The 18,439-nt window shown below is 47.0% G+C and overlaps 1 protein-coding gene across 2 annotated transcripts in view; it reads right to left on the reverse strand.

The window, feature by feature from the left end:
- epsti1 (epithelial stromal interaction 1) overlaps nt 1–18,439 on the reverse strand; it is a 69,070-nt gene that overhangs the window by 13,958 nt on the left and 36,673 nt on the right. For both annotated transcript variants that reach the window (XM_068040268.1, XM_068040269.1), the window contains 3 exons: nt 16,536–16,629; nt 12,632–12,715; nt 10,640–10,713 (listed from right to left, as the gene is read on the reverse strand). In XM_068040268.1, coding sequence (XP_067896369.1) covers nt 10,640–10,713; nt 12,632–12,715; nt 16,536–16,629 — 252 coding nt within the window. The remainder of the gene's footprint in view (nt 1–10,639; nt 10,714–12,631; nt 12,716–16,535; nt 16,630–18,439) is intronic.

Genomic DNA, 18,439 nt, shown 5'->3' on the forward strand with positions numbered 1-18,439 from the left:
ACACAGAGCTCCCGGACACACGACACTCACGACGACAGTTACACAGAGCTCCCAGACACACCTCACTCAATACCACAGTTACACAGAGCTCCCAGACACACCTCACTCACTACCACAGTTACACAGAGCTCCCAGACTCATCTCACTCAATACCACAGTTACACAGAGCTCCCGGACACACTACACTCAATACCACAGTTGCACAGAGCTCCCAGACACACCGCGCTCACTACTACAGTTACACAGAGCTCCCGGACACATCTCACTCACTACGACAGTTACATAGAGCTCCCAGACACACTTCACTCAATACCACAGTTACACAGAGCTCCCGGACACACCTCGCTCACTACTACAGTTACAAAGAGCTCCCAGACACACCTCAGTCAATACCACAGTTACACAGAGCTCCCGGACACATCTCACTCACTACGACAGTTACATAGAGCTCCCAGACACACCTCACTCAATACCACAGTTACAAAGAGCTCCCAGACACACCTCGCTCACTACTACAGTTACAAAGAGCTCCCAGACACACCTCACTCAATACCACAGTTACACAGAGCTCCCAGACTCACCTCACTCAATACCACAGTTACAAAGAGCTCCCAGACACACCTCACTCAATACCACAGTTACACAGAGCTCCCAGACACACCTCACTCAACACCACAGTTGCACAGAGCTCCCAGACACACTTCACTCAATACCACAGTTACACAGAGCTCCCGGACACACCTCGCTCACTACTACAGTTACAAAGAGCTCCCAGACACACCTCAGTCAATACCACAGTTACACAGAGCTCCCAGACACACCTCACTCACTACCACAGTTACACAGAGCTCCCGGACACACCTCGCTGACTACTACAGTTACAAAGAGCTCCCAGACACACCTCACTCACTACGACAGTTACACAGAGCTCCCAGACACTCCTCACTCATGACCACGGTTACACAGAGCTCACAGACACACCTCACTCACTACCACAGTTACACAGAGCTCCCGGACACACCTCACTCACTACGACAGTTACACAGAGCTCCCAGAGATACCTCACTCAATACCACAGTTACACAGAGCTCCCAGACACACCTCACTCACTACCACAGTTACAAAGAGCTCCCAGACTCACCTCACTCAATACCACAGTTACACAGAGCTCCCGGACACACTACACTCACTACGACAGTTACACAGAGCTCCCAGACACTCCTCACTCACGACCACGGTTACACAGAGCTCACAGACACACCTCACTCACTACCACAGTTACAAAGAGCTCCCAGACACACCTCACTCAATACCACAGTTACACAGAGCTCCCAGACACACCTCACTCAATACCACAGTTACACAGAGCTCCCAGACACACCTCACTCAATACCACAGTTACAAAGAGCTCCCAGACACACCTCACTCAATACCACAGTTACACAGAGCTCCCAGACACACCTCACTCAACACCACAGTTGCACAGAGCTCCCAGACACACCTCACTCACTACCACAGTCACACAGAGCTCCCGGACACACCTCGCTCACTACTGCAGTTACAAAGAGCTCCCAGACACACCTCACTCACTACCACAGTTACACAGAGATCCCGGACACACCTCGCTCACTACTACAGTTACAAAGAGCTCCCAGACACACCTCACTCACTACCACAGTTGCACAGAGCTCCCAGACACACCTCACTCACTACCACAGTTACACAGAGCTCCCGGACACACCTCGCTCACTACTACAGTTACAAAGAGCTCCCAGACACACCTCAGTCAATACCACAGTTGCACAGAGCTCCCAGACACACCTCACTCACTACAACAGTTACACAGAGCTCTCAGACACACCTCACTCAATACCACAGTTACACAGAGCTCCCAGACACACCTCACTCACTACCACAGTTACACAGAGCTCCCGGACACACCTCACTCACTACGACAGTTACACAGAGCTCCCGGACACACCTCACTCAATACCACAGTTACACAGAGCTCCCAGAGATACCTCACTCAATACCACAGTTACACAGAGCTCCATGAAACGCCTCACTCACTACCACAGTTACAAAGAGCTCCCAGACTCACCTCACTCAATACCACAGTTACACAGAGCTCCCGGACACACTACACTCACTACGACAGTTACACAGAGCTCCCAGACACTCCTCACTCACGACCACGGTTACACAGAGCTCACAGACACACCTCACTCACTACCACAGTTACAAAGAGCTCCCAGACACACCTCACTCAATACCACAGTTACACAGAGCTCCCAGACACACCTCACTCAATACCACAGTTACACAGAGCTCCCAGACACACCTCACTCAATACCACAGTTACACAGAGCTCCCAGACACACCTCACTCAATACCACAGTTACACAGAGCTCCCAGACACACCTCACTCACTACCACAGTCACACAGAGCTCCCGGACACACCTCGCTCACTACTACAGTTACAAAGAGCTCCCAGACACACCTCAGTCAATACCACAGTTACACAGAACTCCCGGACACACCTCACTCACTACTACAGTTACACAGAGCTCCCAGACATGCCACACTCACTTCTACAGTTACACAGAGATTCCAGACACGCGTCACTCACTACTACAGATACACAGAGCCCCCAGATACACCTCTCTCACTACTACAGACATGGGTAGAGCAGGGGCAGGAATGGATGTTGCAGGTTCCGGGATTTAGATGTTTCAGTCAGAACAGAGAAGATGGTAAAAGAGGGGGGGTGTGGCATTGTTAATCAAGGAGAGTATTACAGCGGCAGAAAGGACGTTTGAGGACTCGTCTACTGAGGTAGTCTGGGCCGAGGTTAGAAACAGGAGAGGAGAGGTCACCCTGTTGGGAGTCTTCTATAGACCTCCGAATAGTTCCAGAGATGTAGAGGAAAGGATAGCGAAGAGATTCTCGACAGAGGCGAGAGTAACAGGGTAGTTGTTATGGGGGACTTTAACTTTCCAAATATTGACTGGAAATACTATAGTTCGAGTACTTTAGATAGGTCAGTTTTTGTCCAGTGTGTGCAGGAGGGTTTTCTGACACAGTATGTAGACAGGCCAACCAGGGGCGATGCCACATTGGATTTGGTACTGGGTAATGAACCCGGCCAGGTATTAAATTTAGATGTAGGTGAGCACTTTGGTGATAGTGATCACAATTCGGTTAGGTTTACCTTAGCGATGGGCAGGGACAGGTATATACCGCAGGACAAGAATTATAGCTGGGGGAAAGGAAATTATGATGCAATTAGGCAAGATTTAGGATGCATAGGATGGGGAAGGAAACTGCAGGGGATGGGCACAATCGAAATGTGGAGCTTATTCAAGGAGCAGCTACTGCGTGTCCTTGACAAGTATGTACCTGTGAGGCAGGGAGGAAGTTGTCGAGCGAGGGAGCCGTTGTTTACTAAAGAAGTTGAAGCGCTTGTCAAAAGGAAGAAGAAGGCTTATGTAAGGATGAGACGTGAAGGCTCAGTTAGGGCGCTTGAGAGTTACAAGCTAGCCAGGAAGGATCTAAAGGGAGAGCTAAGAAGAGCAAGGAGAGGACACGAGAAGTCATTGGCAGATCGGATCAAGGAAAACCGTAAGGCTTTCTATAGGTATATCAGGAATAAAAGAATGACTAGAGTTAGATTAGGGCCAATGAAGGACAGTAGTGGGAAGTTGTGTGTGGAATCAGAGAAGATAGGGGAAGCGTTAAATGAATATTTTTCGTCAGTATTTACAGTAGAGAAAGAAAATGTTGTCTAGGAGAATACTGAGAATCAGACTACTAGGCTAGATGGGATTGAGGTTCACAAGGAGGAGGTGTTAGCAATTTTGGAAAGTTTGAAAATAGATAAGTCCCCTGGGCCAGATGGGATTTATCCTAGGATTCTCTGGGAAGCCAGGGAGGAGATTGCAGAGCCTTTGTCCTTGATCTTTATGTCGTCATTGTCGACAGGAATAGTGCCGGAAGACTGGAGGATAGCAAATGTTGTCCCCTTGTTCAAGAAGGGGAGTAGAGACAGCCCTGGTAATTATAGACCTGTGAGCCTTACTTCAGTTGTGGGTAAAATGTTGGAAAAGGTTATAAGAGACAGGATTTATAATCATCTTGAAAAGATTAAGTTCATTAGCGATAGTCAGCACGGTTTTGTGAAGGGTAGGTCGTGCCTCACAAACCTTATTGAGTTTTTCGAGAAGGTGACCAAACAGATGGATGAGGGTAAAGCAGTGGATGTGGTGTATATGGATTTCAGTAAGGCGTTTGATAAGGTTCCCCACAGTAGGCTATTGCAGAAAATACGGAAGTATGGGGTTGAAGGTGATTTAGAGCTTTGGATCAGAAATTGGCTAGCTGAAAGAAGACAGAGGGTGGTGGTTGATGGCAAATGTTCATCTTGGAGTTTAGTTACTAGTGGTGTACCGCAAGGATCTGTTTTGGGGCCACTGCTGTTTGTCATTTTTATAAAATGACCTGGAAGAGGGTGTAGAAGGGTGGGTTAGTAAATTTGCGGATGACACTAAGGTCGGTGGAGTTGTGGATAGTGCCGAAGGATGTTGTAGGGTACAGAGGGACATAGATAGGCTGCAGAGCTGGGCTGAGAGATGGCAAATGGAGTTTAATGCGGAAAAGTGTGAGGTGATTCACTTTGGAAGGAGTAACAGGAATGCAGAGTACTGGGCTAATGGGAAGATTCTTGGTAGTGTAGATGAGCAGAGAGATCTTGGTGTCCAGGTACATAAATCCCTGAAAGTTGCTACCCAGGTTAATAGGGCTGTTAAGAAGGCATATGGTGTGTTAGCTTTTATTAGTAGGGGGATTGAGTTTCGGAGCCACGAGGTCATGCTGCAGCTGTACAAAACTCTGGTGAGACCGCACCTGGAGTATTGCGTGTAGTTCTGGTCACCGCATTCTAGGAAGGATGTGGAAGCTTTGGAAAGGGTGCAGAGGAGATTTACTAGGATGTTGCCTGGTATGGAGGGAAGGTCTTACGAGGAAAGGCTGAGGGACTTGAGGTTGTTTTCGTTGGAGAGAAGGAGGAGGAGAGGTGACTTAATAGAGACATATAAGATAATCAGAGGGTTAGATAGGGTGGATAGTGAGAGTTTTTTTCCTCGGATGGTGATGGCAAACACGAGGGGACATAGCTTCAAGTTGAGGGGTGATAGATATAGGACAGATGTCAGAGGTAGTTTCTTTACGCAGAGAGTAGTAGGGGCGTGGAACGCCCTGCCTGCAACAGTAGTAGACTCGCCAACTTTAAGGGCATTTAAGTGGTAATTGGATCGACATATGGATGAAAAAGGAATAGTGTAGGTCAGATGGTTTCACAGGTCGGCGCAACATCGAGGGCCGAAGGGCCTGTACTGCGCTGTAATGTTCTAATTCTAATTACAGTTACACAGAGCTCCCATATACACCTCAATCACTACTACAGTTACACAGAGACACTGACACACCTCACTCATTACTGTAGTTACACAGAGCTCTGGATACACTTCACTCACTACTACAGTTACACAGAGCTCCCAGACACACCCCACTCACTACTAAAGTTACACAGAGCTCCCTGACACACCTCGCTCACTACTACAGATACACAGAGCCCCCAGACACATCTCTCTCACTACTACAGTTACACAGAGCTCCCATACACACCTCAATCACTACTACAGTTACACAGAGACACTGACACACCTCATTCACTACTACAGTTACACAGAGCTTCCAGACACACCTCACTCACTAGTACAGTTACACAGAGCCCCCAGACACACATCACTGACTACGAAAGTTACAAAGAGCCCCGGACACACGTCACTCACTGCCACAGTTACACGGAGCGCGGATAAACACATCACTGACTACTACAGTTACATAGAGTCCCTGACACACCGCACTCACTACCACAGTTACACAGAGCTCCCGGACACACGTCGCTCACTACTACATTTACACAGAGTTCCCAGACACACCTCACTCACTACCACAGTTACACAGAACTCCCGGACATACCTCACACACTACTACAGTTACAAAAAGCTCCCAGACACACCTCACTCAATACCACAGTTACACAGAGCTCCCGGACACACCTCACTCACTACTACAATAAAAGCAAAATACTGCAGATGCTGGAAATCTGAAATAAAAACACTCACTACTACAGTTACACAGAGATCCCAGACACACACCACTCACGACTACAGTTACACAGAGCTCCCAGACACGCCTCACTCACTACTACAGTTACACAGAGCTCCCAGACACACCTCACTCACTACTAGTTACACAGAGCTCCCAGACATGCCTCACTCACTACTACAGTTACATGAAGCTCCCAGACACGCCTCACTCACTAGTACAGTTACACAGACCTTCCAGACATGCCTCCCTCACTATGACAGTTACACAGAGCTCCCAGACATGCCTCACTCACTAGTACAGTTACACAGAGCTCCCAGACACACCTTACTCACTACGACAGTTACACAGAGCTCCCGGACATGCCTCACTCACTGCTACAGTTACACAGAGCTCCCAGACACACCTCACTCACTGCCACAGTTACACAGAGCGCGGATACACACATCACTGACTACTGAAGTTACGTAGAGTCTCTGACACAGTTACACAGAGCTCCCATACACACCTCACTCACTACTACAGTTACGTAGAGCCCCTGACACACCTCACTCACTACTAAAGTTACACAGAGCTCCCATACACACCTCACTCACTACTACAGTTACACAGAGCTCCCAGACACACCTCACTCACTACTACAGTTACACAGAGCTCCCGCACACACCTCAATCACTAATACAGTTACACAGAGCCACTAACACACCTCACTCATTACTGTAGTTACACAGAGCTCTGGATACACCTCACGCACTACTACAGTTACACAGAGCTCCCATACACACAAACAAAGAACAGTACAGCACAGGAACAGGCCATTCGGCCCTCCAAGCCTGCGCCGATCTTCATGCCTGCCTAAAGTAAAACCTTCTGCACTCACGGGGTCCGCATCCCTCTATTCCCATTCTGTTCATGTATTTGTCAAATGCCTCTTAAACGTCTCTATGGTACCTGCTTCCACCACCTCCCCCGGCAACATGTTTCAGGCACTCACCACCCTCTGTGTAAAGAACTTGCCTCGCACATCCTCTCTAAACGTTGCCCCTCTCACCTTAAACCTATGTCCCCTAGTAACTGACTCTTCCACCCTGGGAAAAAGCTTCTGACTATCCACTCTGTCCATGCCGCTCATAACTTTGTAAACCTCTATCATGTCGCCCCTCCACCTCCGTCGTCCCAGTGAAAACAATCTGAGTTTATCCAACCTCTCCTCATAGCTAATGCCCTCCAGACCAGGCAACATCCTGGTAAACCTCTTCTATACCCTCTCCAAAGCCTCCACATCCTTCTGGTAGTGTGGTGACCAGAATTGCACGCAATATTCTAAGTGTGGCCTAACTAAAGTTCTGTACAGCTGCAGCAGGACTTGCCTATTTTTATACTCTATGCCCCGACCGATGAAGGCAAGCATGCCGTATGCCTTCTTGACTACCTTATCCACCTGCGTTGCTACTTTCAGTGACCTGTGGACCTGTACACCCAGATCTTTCTGCCTGTCAATACTCCTAAGGGTTCTGCCATTTACTGTATACTTCCCACCTGCATTAGACCTTCCAAAATGCATTACCTCACATTTGTCTCGCTAATAAGTCCGTTTGTTTCCAAATGGGAGTAAATCCTGTCCCGAAGAATCCTCTCTAATAATTTACCGACCACTGACGTAAGGCTCACCAGCCTATAATTTCCTGGATTATCCTTGCTACCCTTCTTAAACAAAGAAACAACACTGGCTATTCTCCAGTCCTCTGGGACCTCACCTGTACCCAATGAGGATGCAAAGATTTCTGTCAAGGCCCCAGCTATGTCTTCCCTTGCCTCCCTCAGTATTCTGGGGTAGATCCCATCAGGCCCTGGGGACTTATCTACCTTAATGCTTTGCAAGACACTCAACACCTCCTCCTTTTTGATAATGAGATGACTAAGACTATCTACATTCCCTTTCCTATGCTCATCATCCACCAAGTCCTTCTCCTTGGTGAATACTGATGCAAAGTACTCATTTAGTACCTCGCCCATTTCCTCTGGCTCCACACATAGATTCCCTTCTCTGTCCTTGAGCGGGCCAACCCTTTCCCTGGTTACCCTCTTGCTCTTTATATACGTAGAAAAAGCCTTGGGATTTTCCTTAATCCTGTTTGCCTATGACTTCTCATAACCCCTTTTAGCCCTCCTGACTCCTTGCTTAAGTTCCTTCCTACTGTCTTTATATTCCTCAAGGGATTTGTCTGTTCCTAGCTCCCAGACACGCCTCATTCACTACAACAGTTACATAGAACCCCTGACACAACTCACTCACTACTACAGTTACACAGAGCTCCCAGACATGCCTTACTCACTACTACAGTTACACAGAGCTCCCAGATACGCCTGACTCACTACCACAGTTACACAGTGTCCCAGACAAAACTCACTCACTACTACAGTTACACAGAGCTCCCAGCCACACATCACACAGAGCCACAGACACACCTCACTCACTACTACAGTTACACAGTGTCCCAGACGCACTTCACTCACTACTACAGTTACACAAAGCTCCCAGACACACACCACTCACTACTAGTTACACAGAGCTCCCAGACATGCCTCACTCACTACTACAGTTACACAAAGCTCCCAGACACGTCTCACTCACTAGTACAGTTACACAGACCTTCCAGACACGCCTCCCTCACTATGACAGTTACACAGAGCTCCCAGACATGCCTCACTCACTAGTATAGTTACACAGAGCCCCCAGACACACCTCACTCACGAGTATAGTTACACAGAGCCCCCAGACACACCTCACTCACCAGTACAGTTACATGAAGCTCCCAGACACGCCTCACTCACTAGTACAGTTACACAGACCTTCCAGACACGCCTCCCTCACTATGACAGTTACACAGAGCTCCCAGACATGCCTCACTCACTAGTATAGTTACACAGAGCCCCCAGACACACCTCACTCACTAGTACAGTTACACGGAGCTCCCAGATTTACCTCACTCACTTCCACAGTTACATAGAGCCCCGGACACACCTCACTCACTACTACAGTTACGTAGAGCTCCCAGACACACCTCACTCACTAGTATAGTTACACAGAACTCCCAGACACACCTCAGTCACTAGTACAGTTACACAGAGCTCCCAGACATGCCTCACTCACTATTATAGTTACACAGAGCTCCCAGACATGCCTCAGTCACTACTACAGTTGCACAGAGCTCCCAGACATGCCTCACTCACTATTATAGTTGCACAGAGCTCCCAGACACACCTCACTCACTAGTATAGTTACACAGAGCTCCCAGACATGCCTCACTCACTATTATAGTTGCACAGAGCTCCCAGACATGCCTCACTCACTATTATAGTTACACAGAGCTCCCAGACATGCCTCACTCACTTCCGCAGTTACATAGAGCCCCGGACACACCTCACTCAGTACTACAGTTACGTAGAGCTCCCAGACACACCTCACTCACGATTACAGTTACACAGAGCTCCCAGGCACACCTCACTCACTACTACAGTTACGTAGAGCACCCAGACACACCTCACTCACTATTACAGTTACACAGAGCTCCCAGACACACCTCACTCACTTCCACAGTTACACAGAGCTCCCAGACACACCTCACTCACTATTACTGTTATGTCGAGCTCCCAGACACACCTCACTCACTATTACAGTTACACAGAGCTCCCAGACACACCTCACTCACTACTACAGTTACACAGAGCTCCCAGACACACCTCACTCACTAGTATAGTTACACAGAGCTCCCAGACACACCTCACTCACTATTACAGTTACACAGAGCTCCCAGACATACCTCACTCACTTCCACAGTTACATAGAGCTCCCAGGCACACCTCACTCACTATTACAGTTATGTAGAGCTTCCAGACACACCTCACTCAATACTACAGTTACACAGAGACCCCAGACATGCCTCACTCACTACTCCAGTTACACAGAGCTCCCAGACATGCCTCACTCACTACTACAGTTACACAGAGCTCCCAGACATGCCTCACTCACTATTACAGTTACACAGAGTCCCAGACACCTCACTTACTACTACAGTTACACAGAGCTCCCAGACACACCTCACTCACTAGTACAGTTACACAGAGTCCCAGACACCTCACTTACTACTACAGTTACACAGAGCTCCCAGACACACCTCACTCACTAGTACAGTTACACAGAGTCCCAGACACCTCACTTACTACTACAGTTACACAGAGTCCCAGACACCTCACTTACTACTACAGTTACACAGAGTCCCAGACACCTCACTCACTATTACAGTTACACAGAGTTCCAGGCACACTTCACTCACTATTACAGTTACACAGAGTTCCAGGCACACTTCACTCACTATTACAGTTACACAGAGTCCCGGACACACCTCACTCACTGTGGAATATCTGAACATTACAACTTTTTCGCATGATAGAATGTGGTATACGCACTTCCTGTGTTCTTCCTGAAGTCGTCTTTGTCTCTCACTTTCCTGCTGGTATTCCTTTTCTGCTAAGAGTTCACTCTTGTGAAAGAAAGCACTATATTATCACATTGTCTTGCTGAACCCGCAACCCTAGAAATACGAGCAATCCTGTGCTTGAACACGTGCAGGCAATCCTGTGCCCACCTACAGGCAGCCTATCCCTCTTGAAGGGGAGCTGTCTTCGGACTGCAACTGCAGGAGGAACATATGCTTAAAATAGCTGAAAAATGGGGCAAATGGACACCTAGATTCTGAAATGCTGCACCGGAAGCCTTGTTGTATGTAGTGGACAGGACGTGGGACAGACATTCCACATCCTAGGAGGCAGGAAGACCTCCAAACAAATGTCTCATCGCAATGGTCAGAGGTGGCCGAGAGCATCAATGCAAGGAGATGTGGCTGCAGTGTTGGAAGAACTATAATGAGCTCACCTGTGTTGTCAAGGTACGAACCATGCTCTCATGAAGCCTCTACTCAGAACTGCATGACAAACACCCTCATTATTTCCAATGAGGGCACTCACACCACTCCCCTCCTCGCCTCACTTCACTCTCCCACAGTCACTGCACCTCCTTGTCATCACACTCACCACTATTACAGCCAACACACACCCACAGCTCACATCTCTCTCAAACAACATCAGCTCTTTCACCATGACAGCCTCATTCTCCTAACCCCTCAAGAATCTCACCAGGTGAAGTTGGTGCACAATGCATGGTGGCTGGCCAGTATTGGAGGAGGAAGAGGCTGTCTGTACACTCTTTCCCCACCTCCTCATCACAGGCAGGGACAGAGCAGAGGTGATGGGGACTGGAAAATCTGGAGCAGCCACCATACAGCGTTTGTCCCTTCTCAATTCTGCCTCACCCCACACACTCTGCAAGACAAATTGCAGATGCTTTCAACCCCCATTTCTTCCTCTCTGCTCTCCCTCACACTACACACTCATCTTTGTCCCTCACTTTCATTTCAGCTGCTGAAGATGTGGAAACCTCTGTGCCAATGCAGGAAGAGGAAGCCTTGCAGAAGATGCTCTGCCACGCAATCATAGGTATATAGGAACAGGAGTAGACCATTCAGCCCGTCGAGTCAGCTCTCACCCTTGCAAGCCCCAGTTCAGATACTGGTGCCATGTGTAATTTGGAAGCTAGGTTGAAGGAGGGGTGTCTCCAGGTGATGAATCAACTGGCACAAGTGTTCAGGAGCTCAGGCGGGGGAATAGGATGCCACAGGTGCCAGCTCTTGAGGGCGTGAGATTGTATAGCTGTGTTGCAGCTTACTGCAGAAAGCTGATGGCCATAATCCAGGAAATGCTAGGTGCGCTGGGCTGTCTGCCAGTGAGCTCGCCTAATGTCGTACAGCATCAAGAGTCCAGCTGCAACAAGTGTCAAGGCTTTGTGTAGAATATGAAGACCATTCTGTCCGATATGGACAAAGTAGTCAGCACCACGGTGTTCCCCACCAATGTGGAGCCTCTCTCGTCAGCTCACACAGCTGCCATGGAAGCTCAGACAGCTGCTATCTTGTCTGTGGGGGCTACCAGTGTGCCACCCCACTGCTATGCTCTGTTCTCCAGCAAAGCCCCAGGTGAGGGTGAGGGCTGCCCTTTCCCTGTACACATCCTGTCCCTCTGAACAATGGGGTTGATCTGGGCACATTTAAACAAAAACGTTAGGCTGATAGATGTCGATCCCTCTGGTGGGATCCTTTGGGGAGGACGACGTGCCTTCACTCAGTCAGCACCCCACCACCTCCACCAGCTACACGATGATCCCTCCCCTTTAGGAACATCTTAGGGAAGTCCCAGCCTCTGGCCCTCACTAGATGTGCAACAATGGTTGGAAGCCCTGGCCTTTACAAAACAGTTCGGAAACTCCAAGAACAGGGATTTTTGGGCACAGTTATTTTCTAGCTGTCGCTGTACTGAAGGGCATTTTGATTTCGAGTTTTCCCTTACCTTCTTCCTCTGTTCCTCTTTCAGCTCCCGTAGTTTCTGCTGTTCAGCCTCTCTCTGAGTCTCTCTGTAAGTTTTACTCTTGGCCTAAGATACAAACACAAACGGACCATGTCACACTCCACACAGATATCGTTTGGTCGCCAATTAAAGGGACACTGTCTCCAGAAAATTGTTTGGCTACAGCTTTATTTATCTGGCAGTGAGAAGAGCCCGAGGAGGTTTCAGCCACATCATCAACTCAATACCAGAAACCAAATGAGTACAAATGTCACAGAGTCCGATTTATGTGTTTCAACATGGTTCATCGTATCGTGTGGATGGAAGAGATATGGGATCTGCAATGCAATGTGGCCCAACAGCCATCCAGCCAGTTTAGAGCTGGGAAGCGACACTGAGTGTTGCTGAGTGAGGGATGACGAGTCAAGCAACACCAAGGCTATCGGGTTTCATCCAGCGAGCTGCAAGATCTCCAAAGGCTACCTCCTGGAAATGGAGAAGGTGTAGGTTCCAAGAAGCTGACCTTTGACCTCTTTTCAATAATTTTTATATGACAGTGTCATATTATTGGTCACTGAGTAGCATTTAAGTTTATAAGCGTTCTATCATTTCTCTTGAGATTTTGTTTTGAAAGCGCATTTTGGCCATAAGTTTTTTTACATTAATGAAGGGGTGACACCATGCCCTGCTCAGCAAATGAACTAACTTATGACGGTCATACTTGCCACCTAGTTTGATCATTTGTGATTGGCTAAGTATCTCGGCAGCTATGAGGATACCGAGGACAATTAATACCACAGCAACAATCAGATTCCACATATAAAAATACTGGAGCTATGGGGAAAGAGCAGAGGTGGAGGATGAATGGGATCACTCTTTCAAAGAGCTGGCCCAGGCACAATGGGCCGAATGGTCTCCTTCTGTGCTGTAAGATTCTATGATTCTATGACACGTGATAACAACAGAGGGGTGTTGCAGCATGGAATGCTTTGCTGCAAGGAGTGGTTGAGGCAAAGACGATTGCATCTTTTAAGGAAAGAATGAACAAACATTTGAAGCAGAGGAAGATTCAGAGCCACGGGGAGAGAGCAGGGAAATGGGATTAGATTTGGATTGCCCTGGCAAAGAGCTGGCAGAGGCTGAATGGGCCGAATGGCAACATGTTGTGCTGTAAACATTTATGATACTGTAAAATTATTAGGCTACTAAAAAATTACTAACCAGAATGTTAATTGTTAAAATCTAGCTATTATAAACTAACAACTGATCTATTATCATAAAATAAAATTTAGCTTTATTAGAACTCTTCTTTGTAGGATGGTAAGTAGGAACTTCGGAAATAGGGAACAGTATAGACAAGATGTCAAGGTGGAGGGATTCTGGGAGATCATGTCAAGTTTTAAAATGCGTACTTGCAGCAAAAGGGTGAGATCGTGAGAGCAGACAGTGAAAAACAGCTTCTGTGAAAACAAAATGTAGATTTGTCTCCCAATGAGAAAAGAGACAACAGAATGTAAAGCATGAAGATAAAACAGTTAACACAATGGGGTTAGCAACAGAGTTAAAAACAACGAAAGAATGATTGTTCATTGGTTAAGAAAGAGATCCTTTAACACGAGGCTAAAGATTATTGGGAGAAGGAAGGGTTAATTGGCTAGCAACTAGAATAAAAGAAGCCTTGTCTCTGTACGGCTGAGAAACATTCGAACAACAGAGCCGAGAGAGAGAGAACTGGACTTCACGGGTAGTATAATCTGTGTTAGACTGTTAATCTGCCTGAGTTTTGTAATTATAGTTTATCTGAACATTTACTAAACCTATCCTTACCTTTATTCACAATAAAGCTTTTGCTGCCAAGTCTGTTCCTGCCTTGCAAGGGGGCATTAAACTTCCACTTTCTTATCTAATCTTACAATACTATTGGAACAAGGTACAGAACACAGGAAACATTCCTTGAGCATATTACTGAGCCCAAAGCTTCTTCATGGTACATTGGGCACACCTGCCACCTGATGTGAGAAAATATCCTTGATTCGCTAACATGCAAAAGTTCAAATTCCAATCAATACAGTATACATGTGCTAATTTTACACAGATATTAATTTGTTTCAGAAAAATGTAAATGTAAAATGAGTGCATTCGCAGATGAACAATCACAGCCCTCATGCCCAATTTCCAGACATTTGCTCCCGTGAGGTGAGAGTGACTGCCCTTGACATCAAGACAGCATTTGACTGAGTGCGGCACAAGGAGCCCTAGCAAAACTGGGGTCAATGGAAATCGGGGGGAAACTCTCTGCTGGTTGGAGTCGTACCTAGCACAATGGAAGGTGGTTGTGGTTGTTGGAGGTCAATCATCTCAACTCCAGGACATCACTGCAGGAGTTCCTCAAGGTAGTGTCCTAGGCCCAACCATCTTCAGCTGCTTCATCAATCACCTCCCCTCCATCATAAGGTCAGAAGTGGGGATGTTCGCTGATGATTGCACAATTGCACATTCGCGACTCCTCAAATACTGAAGCAGTCCGTGTAGAAATGCAGCAAGAACTGGACAATATTCAGGCTTGGGCTGATAAGTGGCAAGTAACATTCGCACCGTACAAGTGCCAGGCAGTGACCATCTCCAACAAGAGAGAATCTAACCATCTCCCCTTGACATTCAATGGCATTACCATCGCTGAATCCCTCACTATCAACATTCTAGGAGTTACCATTGACCAGAAACTGAACTGGAGTAGTCATATAAGTACCTTGGCTACAAGAGCAGGTCAGAGGCTGGGAATTCTGTATTGAGTAACTCACCTCCTGACTCCCCAAAGCCTGTCCACCATCTACAAGGCACAAGTCAGGAGTGTGATGGAATACTCTCCACTTGCCGGGAGAGTACAGCTCCAACAACACTCAAGAAGCTCGACACCATCCAGAACAAAGCAGCCCGCTTGATTGGCACCCCATTCATCACCTTCAATATTCACTCCCTTCACCACCGACGCACTTTGGCAGCAATGTGTACCATCTACAAGATGCACTGCAGCAACTCACCAAGGCTCCTTCGACAGCACCTTCCAAACCCGCGGCCTCTACCACCTCGAAGGACAAGGGCAGCAGATGCATTGGAACACCACCACCTGCAAGTTCCCATCCAAGCCACACACCATCCTGACTTGGAACTATATCGCCGTTCCTTCACTGTCATTGGGTCAAAATCCTAGAACTCCCTTCCTAATAGCACTGTTGGTGTACCTGCACTACATAGACTGCAACAGTTCAGGAAGGCAGCTCACCACCACCTTCTCAAGGGCAATTAGGGATGGACAATAAATGCTGGCCTAGCCAGTGATACCCACATCCCTTGAAAGAATAAAAAAAAACTGGGCTGGGGACTCGGAGTTCAACTCAAACTGTTACTCATTCTATAAGTCACTGAGGAAAAAAATGTCAATAGCCCAAAGACCAAACAGTTCTTTTTAATAGAGAGAGATGGAGTGAGAGAGAGACAGACAGACAGAGACTGACAGAAAGAGACAGAGACAGACAAATGGAGAGAGTGAGACAGAGAGCGAGACAGACAGAGACATAGACAGAGTGATAGAGAGAGTGAGAGAGAGACAGAGAGGGAGAGAGATTGAGAGAGAGAGAGAGAGCACAAGTGAGAGAGATAGAAAGCAAGAAAGACAGAGAGACAGAGACAGAGAGAGAAAGACAGATGAACAGAGAGACAGAGAGCAAGAAAGAAACAGTCAGAGACAGAGAAAGAGACAGACAAACAGAAAGACAGAGAGAGTGGGAGAGAGAGCAAGAGAGAGAGAAAGAGAGAGACAGTCACAGATAGAGAGAGAGAGAGACAAAGACAGAGAGAGAGAGATCTCAGTTTGTGAACAATGCAAGCTCTGCGTTGAGGTGCTTACCCAAGATGTTGTTGGAACTGTGTGGTTGGGAGGCAGGGGTGAGTGGCTGTAAGATCTGTTGGTCTCGATCCTCTGAAGGAACTGCTGGTTTGCTCTGTGAAGACATTAGATGATGGTATCTATCAGCCATCACTGGGATAATTATAGAGAACACAAGCAACACACACAAACAGCCAAAAGACAAATCAGTTTCTAACATACGAATTAGGAGCAAGAGTAGGTTATTCAGCCCCTCGAGCCTGCTCCGCCATTCAATAAGTTCATGGCAGAACTGATTACATTTCCACCTACCCCTAACCTTTCACCCCCTTGCTTATCAAGAATCTATCTCCCTCTGCCTTAAACATATTCAAAGACTCTGCTTCCACCGCCTTTTGAGGAAGAGAATTCCAAAGACTCACAACCCTCTGAGAGTAAAAATGTCTCCTCATCTCTGTCTTAAATGGGCGATTCCTTATTTTTAAACAGTGACCCCTCGTTCTAGATTCTCCCACAAAGGGAAACATCCTTTCCACATCCACCCTGTCAAGACCCTCAGGATCTTATACGTTTCAATCAAGTCGCCTCTTACTCTTCTAAATTCCAACGGATACAAGCCTAGCCTGTCCAATCTTACCTCGTAAGACTGCCCGCCCATTCCAGGTATTAATCTAGTAAACCTTCTCTGTACTGCCTCCAACGCATTTACATCCTTCCTTAAATAAGGAGTACACAGTACTGCAGATGTGGTCTCACCAATGCCCTGTATAGCTGAAGCATAACCTCCCTACTTTTGTATTCAATTCCCCTCACGATAAACAATAACATTCCATTAACTTTCCTAATTACGTGCTGTACCTGCATACTAACCTTTTGCAATTCATGCACTAGGACACCCAGATCCCTCTGCATCTCAGAGCTCCGCAATCTCTCACCATTTAGATAATATGCTTCTTTTTTATTCTTCCTGCGAAAGTGGGCAATTTCACACTTTCCCGCATTATACTCCATTTCCTAGGTCTTTGCCCATTCACTTAACCCATCTATATCCCTTTGTAGCCCCCTTATGTCCTCTTCACAAGTTACTTTCCTACCTATCTTTCTGTCATCAGCAAAATTAGCAACTATCCCTTCAGTCCCTTCATCCAAGTCATTTATATAAATTATAAAAAGTTGAGACCCCAGCACAGATCCCTGTGGCACTCGTTACATCTTGCCAACCAGAAAATGACCCATTTATGCCTACTCTGTTTCCTGTTAGCTAGCCAATCTTCTATCCATGCCAATATGTTACCCCTACACCATGAGCTTTTATTTTCTGTAATAACTTTTGATGTGCCACCTTATCAAATGCCTTCTGGAAATCTAAGTACAGTACATCCACCAGTTCCCCTTTATCCACAGCACATGCTGCATTGCAGCTGCATTGTTTCCAAAATGGACAAGATTCCCAAGTGTGAATCAGTGGAAAGCTAAATAATTAGAATATTGGAAATAATGTTTTACATCCTCCCAATTATAAAAATAAAGTGAATTTTCCCACCTTGACAACTAACTAAAGGGTAATTTAGGCACCTCTACAGTTCCCAGAAAGCGGCAATGCTTGATAGTATTGTACAATCTGGAGTGAGGAGGACTATGCCGATATAATACTCGAATATTGCTGCCGCAGCACTCAAGAACCTCACACTCTGGTCTCAAGGAGGACCGGGCCTCTTATGGACCCAGAATTTACTGCCAAAATAACAGAGAGTTTAATGACGCTCGCCATTATTAATATGTAAATCATCCAGAAACCTGCGGCGAGGAAGAGAAAGCCCTGTGAATTGTGAATTGCTGGTCAATTTGTGTTGCTCCACCATTAGCCTCCGCTGGCAGCAGCTTGCCCCCAACTTCCCTGTCAGTCTCATGAGTTTGATGGATTT

This window comes from Heterodontus francisci, chromosome 10, assembly GCF_036365525.1.
Source record: "Heterodontus francisci isolate sHetFra1 chromosome 10, sHetFra1.hap1, whole genome shotgun sequence".
NCBI lineage: Eukaryota > Metazoa > Chordata > Chondrichthyes > Heterodontiformes > Heterodontidae > Heterodontus > Heterodontus francisci.